The sequence below is a fragment of the Lathyrus oleraceus genome, chromosome 6 (genome assembly GCF_024323335.1).
Source record: "Lathyrus oleraceus cultivar Zhongwan6 chromosome 6, CAAS_Psat_ZW6_1.0, whole genome shotgun sequence".
NCBI lineage: Eukaryota > Viridiplantae > Streptophyta > Magnoliopsida > Fabales > Fabaceae > Lathyrus > Lathyrus oleraceus.
Window position 1 is genome coordinate 341,477,241 of NC_066584.1, and position 8,397 is coordinate 341,485,637.

The following is an 8,397-nucleotide window of genomic DNA, read 5'->3' on the forward strand; positions in this document are numbered from 1 at the left end:
GGTTTATCTTATAAACTTATACTTAGGGTTAAACTTCTCAAAGTTATGAACCCTGCAAGTACACAATCAATCCTCTTGCCTTTGTGGAACCCTGCGAGAATATCTCAACTACCAATACCTGTCAAACCTCATTAGTGGAGGCAAAACAAAAGAAAAAAAACCTAAACACTTATGCATATCGCTTCTCTTTGGAGTGCAAACTTTTTGGTCTTTATATTTAATCCTTTTCTACTTCGAATGTTTGAAAGTTGTTGTTATTCATACCTTCATGTTTAAGAAGATTAAATAGGGTCAGCTATCATACCCTAAATTTTCCATACCCTATTTTATTTTTATCTGGCCTATGACTTTGAGCAATTGAATACATATTCCTCTAGATATTCAATTAGTATTCATTTACATTCATTCATCTTCATTTGCATATTGTGACATCATCAGATCAAAGGTTCAATAACATTAGATTTAACTGGTCAACTTTGGATTCCCAATGTATGGACCTCTTGTCCCATGGTCAAATGATTTTTGGATTAGAAGACTTATTATAATCAATATTCTCAACTTGGTGGATCAAGTGTACAGTTACTTAGGGAACAAGTTACCTTGGATTGTTTTAGTTTATGTTGGTTCACTTGGAAGGAAGTGAGACTTTGGAAAAGAAGATTTTCAAAGATATTCACATTTGGCTTTGAGTTGACTTTTTGTCAACAAGTCAACCAAGAAAGGTTGACTCTTGTTGACCAATTTATTTAGATGTTCCCTTTTGGAACTCTTGCAATATTAGATGCATTTTTGAAAAAAGAAATTCAAATTGGAAGATCTCATTTAAAGAGAATTTGATTTCAAATTGAAAAAAAGAGGGGAATTCTTTATGGCTTGGACTACAAGTCACTACAAGAGTTAATTTATAAGATATTACAAAAAAAAATATGGTAAAACTACAAGAGAAAAAAGAAATTACAAAAAGTAGACACAATTGACTTTTTGGTCAACTGCTGACATTTGGTCAACAATTGACCATTGACAAAGACTTCTAAATCCATCCTAAGACTTATCTATCTTCAAGCCAACAACCACTTCTAATCTTAATTTCAATTTATCTTCAATACTTCTCCATGTAAAAGTTTTCTTCAGGGCCAAGAAAGAGTTTCATGCCATGCCATGACATGATGCTTCATGTTGATTCCAACCTGCAAAGGAAAAAAGGAATCTGCATCAGACAAGCAGTTCACAAATGCCAAAATGCCTTCAGACATGCTACAAGTCATGCATATTACAAACTGCAAGAATACAAAAATCCAAGTTCCTTTTCTACACAACCAATCAATATTTTCAAGGCTTTACTGCATGTTCAAGCCAACTTGAGATATACAACACAAGTAACCTTTGTCTCAACAATACAAAACATGCATAATCAAAAGGAAACAAGTCAAACCATTTCAAGGGATCACATATTCAAGCCAAATATACAATACCTCATCCAAAATATAAAATAAAGGATTATATCATAACTATGCACCATGACATGCACATCCTTCAAGTCCAGTCATCTTTTTTCCAACTTGCCTCCAATACCTTCATGATCAAGCCTCCTCATTAGTCTTTAAGTTTTCCTCATGATCAACACACCATCATGGTGCAAGTAAAGGAACGTCCAGATTCAATTTAGAGCCACCCTAAAACATGTGTTATGGCTCACATCTGCATCATACACATCAATACATCCAACCACATACCATAGCTCCAAATAACATTCAATGCAGAATTGATTGCAAGTCTTAGCTCAAATGCAAGGTACATATGTTGCAAGCATGGTTTAGATCATGATGCACACACAAACATAATGAAAATGAATGATTCAAGTTCAATGCAAATATTAAGAACTAAATGCAAACTTGATACAAGCTAGATACAAGCATTCATGATCCAAACAATTCAAACAAGCATCATAAGTTCAAAAGGTGATTCAATCCAATACATACATTGTTCAATCCCAAAATTGATCCATATTATAATGTCCATTTCAAAATCATAACTAATTTTAAACACATTAACCAATTCAACTAACAACCAAATTCTAACCTAACCATTTAGCTTTGAACCCAACAATTAACATTCACTAGACTTTTTAATTTAGTTAGATTTTTAACCAACTATAAACTCTAACTACTTATTACCAATCTAACTTCCAACTTAACAAAAACGATATAAACTAACAAGTAACTAACTAACTAGACCTGTTAACTAACTAACTCAACTCACAACTAACTTAGCGAGCACATTAATTAAAAACTTATTTTTTCCCTTAATTAAAACCAATCACAAGTAACCTCTACATAATAACACTCATCCGTGCAAAATAATCAAAACGGTTTCCATTGAGTACAATGAATGTGAGGGGTGCTAATACATTTCTCTTGTATAATCGACTCCCGAACCTGAATTTGGTTGCGACGACCATCTTCTTTTTCTTTTAAGGTTTTTATCGATATTTCCCCTTCTCTTTGGAATAAATAAAGTTCGGTGGTGACTCTGTACATTTCACGGCACGACAAGACAAAGGAATATCACAATGTTATCACACAACTTTGTGTACAAACACTTGTCAGAAGAATTTGACGAAGAAGGTTTTTAGATAATCATGCATGACGATGCAAGAAGGTTTTTAGATGAAGTGCGAGATGAAATTCTGAGAAATTTAAAGTAATATAGTATGAATTTCAATGAGTGCCTTAGTTATGTTCACTTGTCTCAAATATTCAATTGAATTTCTATGTTCAACCTTTTTGATCAACTTCATCATTGATGTACATGACATTTTTTATCCCTTTCTTCTTTGATAATTTTTGTCTTCATCAAAATTAAACTAGATATAAGATGTATTCTTCACAATCTCCCCCTTTTAATGATGACATACTCTTGTGTGTCTCCCCTTAATCAATGAATCTTACAATGATAGAGTCAAACTTTTGATGTCATTGTTTCAGTGCTTGTTTTAATCCATACAAGGATTTGACAAGTTTGCACACTTTTGTTCATTACCAAGAAGTACATATCCTTTTGGTTGCTCCATGTAATCTTCTCATCAAGATATCTATTTAGGAATATTATTTTGACATCCATTTGATAAACTATAAGGTTATGCAAGGAAGCTAATGCACACGAAACTCTAATTTCGTTGTACTTTCTACTGGTGCATGTGTCAAAATAATCAAAAATATGTAGAGAACCTTCCTCGCGAGGTTCTTAGTTTGTGAGAATCTTGAATTCCTTATCCTCTGTAATAAGGTTATCAAAATTTCACATCTACGATTCAATATAACTACATTAGACTCCAAATTCAAAAATCTATATACTTTAACATTAGGTGTATAGCCTACAAAAACATATTTGATCCCACAATGACCCTACTTTCCTTTTAGGGTCCATGTTCTTATGATAACCTACACACCTTCATACTCTAAAATGACTGATATTTTGTGCTCTGCCTTTTCATACCTCATATGGAGAAATATCATTTTTCTTCAAAAGAATTATAGTCATTATATGACATGAAGACTTTGTGACACAACAAATTTATGTCATTCTTCCATTATCAATAAAATATTTAATTATAATCATTTTACTTTCAAGTTTCACTTTTACTTTAATATATCTAAAACATATTCAATGCATTAAATATTTATAGCAATTGACAATCATGATCATAATAAATCATATATCTTAACTTCATGTTTAACAATGTTCTATGTTATATCCATATAAGAATCACATTATAAGATAAACAATGAACAAAAATCATTAATATTTTCTATATAATTTTTTTCATAAACATTTGTCAACTTTCAATAATAAAGAAAATGTATAAATTATTTTTAATATCAAAATAATCAAGAAATAACTTTTTCATATTCCCATGCAGATATAATATGAGATGAGTAATTTTAAATTTGATAAATTATTACACTTCAAATAACAATACAATTGAAACATGTCCTTCAAATTATTATTATTATTATTTATATCATAACTTGACATTCCTTCAATATGGATTCAAACTATGGTCATGTTGGTTGTTGGGCAAAATATTTTGTCATTAGGTCACTTCACCTTTTATAATTTAATTTATAAATTAAATATATATTAAAATCTTGATTATTTATAAAAAGAAAATATTCAACCTAACAAATATAAAATCCAGAAATGCTTTTGTTAGGTTCACCATCTTTTCAAAAACGTTTTTGCTGAAATTACCACCGATGTCACCTATTGCCAGGCTCTGTTTGATCAAATTTGTTATATTGTCTTTATGAAGCTCAATATATTCGTTCACGGCATTTGGACTTGATAGAGAAGCCAGTTGCTGCTCAATTAGTTTTACTTTTGTCTGCATCAAAGTTTCTTGATTGGCCAAAAAATGTTGCTACTTAATCAATACCTGCATTTCTAATAGGTTGGCTCCATAAAACTGTCTACCTTGCTCCTCAAACAATGATCGAGGTATATCAACTTCTACCATCTAAAATGATAATATGAATATTAAGTGGAAAGACTACAGAAGTTGATGAATCTAGCAAAGTTGCAGAAATTGAAGAATGGTTATATGAATATATGTCTAAAATTAAAAAAGAAGCATGCATAATGAAAAGATGTTGCGAGGTACATTCTAATCTGGAAGACAAGACAAATTCAATCTAGAACTGTTACTTAATGATGTAATGTTACCTTAGAAATCTGTTCTAAGCATTATCAGTTCCTTATTCCCTAGCTGTTTGTTATATCTCTGTAACAACTATTCTTTGACCTGAAAATTCATGTTGGAGATTTTTAATCTCAATTCTATATAAATGGTTTTTGATATCACAAGTGGACAATAGCCAAGTTGGTGGAGGCGCATCTTATTTTGGTTGAGGGTATTGGTTAGATTTTGGGTTGAGGCAAAATTTTGAATTTTTTTTTTTAAAATTTTGATGATAATATGCCACTTCGGATGTCACACGTGCAAATATAAACACTGTTTACAATAATTAGAGAAAAAGAACTTAAACGATAATGTTTGAAGACATAAGGGACTACATTGGTGATCAAAATAGACCCCGGAATATAGTTAAGGGATTAAAAAGAGTATTTTATCTTTAAAATATTATATAAATTAATTGTGTGTCTTTCACCATCATAGAGAATTGCCATCAAAAAATTTAAAGTAGTAATCTTTAATAATAATCACAAATAAAAGATTTTCATGACAATTAGGAGAAAGAAGATCTTGTTTTGGTTCATCACTATGATGCTTGAAACATAAGCATCGGTTGTCATTATATGAACTAATTATAAGATTGTTAAAAAATTAATTTAAATCAAATGAATTGAGGCTAAAAAAATCGTGAACAAAATCACTTTTCTTATAAGTATTTCAAGCACTCTCAAATACTTTAGAGTTGGAACGTAGGAATACCCATGATAATTCAACGTATGCTCGAGTTTGCATAAGATTGATGAAAACTTGAATGTAGGAAAGATGAAATCTTAAATTTTGTGTGAAGATGATAGAGTTTTTTAATATATTTTTCTGAATTCATAATGCTCAATTTATAGAATAATTTAGTGTTGTTTGATAAGTTTGTGACCATTTATGAAAAATACACTTTCAACAATATTTTTAACAAACGTTGCACCGTTTAGTCTAGAGCAATGCTTTTATGATATGTTGCATTGTTTCGCCAACAACAACAATTTAAAATGTTATATTATTTCATGAAGTGTTGTCTATTTCTGAATTCAAAATACCACTTGTGAAGTGTTGTTTATTTCTGAATTAAAAATTTAAATTTAAATTTCATATTTTCTTGTAACATTATTTAAATTAAATTAGTTATTTAATTAGCCAAATATGATACAAGTTTTTATTTTTATATAATTTTTTATATCTTTTAGTTGTATAATAAGAAAGAAAAAGCGGATTTGTATTTTTTCAATCATAAATTTTTTAAAGATATTTATCATTATTTCATTTACAAATTTAAAGAAAAAATTATAATAAAAGACTATCTATAAGTAAAGTAGTATTTTATAATTAAGCATCGATCGAGTATTTACCAATATAAAAAACTTTCCATCCTTGCTAATCGCACATATTTGGCCATTGCATGTGATTATTATACTACTAAAGCAAAAAACTGTTCACATTTTCTTCATTTAATTGCGTATACGATTTAACTTGTTTGAAATACACAAAGGCAGCAATAAAAAATGGTATCATCTTCCAATCTTTAAAACTTTCATGGAAAAATGTTTGAGTTTGCAAGACATTCCTAGTTAAACCATGTTCATTTAATGCATGTATATCACACAAAAACTCTTTCTATATAGTAAGAGAATAACACGTTTTTAGTCAACATCACAATTTGACACTTAATCAAGTAATGGAAAAGTTAATTTCCTATGAGATAATCATCCTAAACTAGAGCTATAAAAACCCACGTGAGTTAGTGTATGTGAATCATTTCTTAAACACAAAACTAAGAAAATTTGACCGTCAATCAAGTAATGGAGAAGCTAATTTTCATTGGTGTTGTAGTGCTTATGGGATTGTTCACCTCAGAACTAAGAGTAACATCAGCAGTTTGGCAGCGAGCTCATGCAACTTTCTATGATGGACCTAAGGGTAAAATATAGACAAATGTGTCAACAATTGTAGATATCTCTAACTCTTATATTGTAGTTTATTCGTTGCAGATCGCAATTTAAAACTATAAAAAAATGTGATTTACTTGATTTGTCTCTACTTGTTGTAGGAGGTGCATGTGGGTATGGAGATCAACTAATAGGTGATTATGGAACAAACACAGCTGCTTTGAGTATGGTTTTGTTTAATGATGGGAAATCATGTGGTGGTTGCTATCAGATTGTTTGTGATGCAAGTCAAGTCCCCCAATGGTGCCACAAGGGAACTTCCATAACAGTTACTGCCACTAATTTCTGTCCCCCAAACTATAATCTCCCTAATGACAATGGTGGTTGGTGTAATCCTCCTAGACCACATTTTGACATGTCTCAATCCGCTTTCGAATCCATCGCGATTTATAGAGCCGGGATCGTTCCAATCTTTTACCGAAAGTATGTTATATATTCACTCTAGTTGTTATTATAAAAAAAGTTTAATTTTTAAATACATTATTCAGATAACTAATACCGGACAAGTTGTGTTGCATTTATGTAGAGTTTGGTGCAAAAAAAGAGATGGAGGCATGAAATTTACAATGAATGGGAATGATTACTTTAATTTAGTGGTTATAAGCAATGTAGGGGGAGCAGGGGATATTTCCAATGTTTGGATCAAAGGGTCAAAAATGGAAAAATGGGAATCCATGTCAAAGAATTGGGGTGCTAACTGGCTAAGCTCAAGGTATCTTAATGGTCAAAGCTTGTCCTTCAGAATTCAACTCAGTGATGGAAGAAGTGTTATAGCTAAAGATGTGGTTCCCTCTAATTGGAGATTTGGTCAAACATTCTTCAGCAATGTTAAGCTCTGATAAATAAATAATATTTTGTCTACATTGGTCTTTATACTAGATCCTATAATAAACCAGATGTGCTATTTGAACACATTTAAGAGACATCAAATACTGGACACAGTAGTTTAGTGTTCCAAAATCACATGTACTCTCTCACTTGTGTATATGACTATTGTTACAAAATTGCCCTTCCATATATAATATATATACAGTGCTATAATATCATTTGATAAGTATATTCAGTTTGTAGAAGAAGGGAGAAAATATGTTATTATTAAGTTAGCTAAAAGAAATTGTGCATTCTCAAGACAAATAGTTTTTGTTTAATTGATTGTATCTATGGAATGTATATCATTAATGTAAAAATGTTTAAGTGAATTTGAGATGGCCATAGGGATTGAGATAGTGACATTAACGTATGTGGAATTGTTAGAGATATATGAAAAATACTTGAAGCAATGCAAGCTGATACACTGCAGTATCATGTCTAAAGTTTGAGGTCTCTAACTGTGTAACTGCTTAACAATTGAAATATATTATTCTTCTGTGAAAGTTTTAGTTCTCTCAATGTATACTTCAGTGTATTTTCATCTTTATCATGGTACGATCATCTATGCTTCCTTAATTATATTTGCTGCTCCTTCGTCCCTGCAAAGCGGCGTTAATCTTTATCGATTCAAGGTGCAACAATGGAATCCACAGAAAATCAAGATTCAATTGTTTGAGAACTAAAACTTGATGGAAGAGTTGATAAGTATAAGACTCACCTTCTAGAGGGTTTTAGGCAAAGAAAAAATATAGATTTTTTCAATACTTTTTCTCCGAACACTTGAATTATATTCATTAAGATACTTATTTTAATTGATGTTATTTATAACTTGACAAT

General features: G+C 30.6%; 1 protein-coding gene across 1 annotated transcript; it reads left to right on the plus strand.

The window, feature by feature from the left end:
* The first annotated feature begins 6,395 nt into the window (after positions 1-6,395).
* Positions 6,396-7,747, plus strand: LOC127096821 (putative expansin-A17). Its single transcript, XM_051035360.1, has 3 exons — positions 6,396-6,661; positions 6,792-7,113; positions 7,217-7,747. The coding sequence occupies exons 1-3, from the start codon at positions 6,544-6,546 to the stop codon at positions 7,527-7,529; spliced, it is 753 nt and encodes a 250-aa protein (XP_050891317.1). The 5' UTR covers positions 6,396-6,543; the 3' UTR covers positions 7,530-7,747.
* The last annotated feature ends 650 nt before the right edge of the window (positions 7,748-8,397 follow it).

Bases quoted from the DNA above. Each gene is read 5' to 3' on its own strand.
- LOC127096821 (XM_051035360.1), top strand. From the start codon at position 6,544: ATGGAGAAGCTAATTTTCATTGGTGTTGTAGTGCTTATGGGATTGTTC. The intron at 6,662-6,791 runs GTAAAATATAGA...TACTTGTTGTAG, and splicing joins TTTCTATGATGGACCTAAGG to GAGGTGCATGTGGGTATGGA. The intron at 7,114-7,216 runs GTATGTTATATA...GCATTTATGTAG, and splicing joins GTTCCAATCTTTTACCGAAA to AGTTTGGTGCAAAAAAAGAG.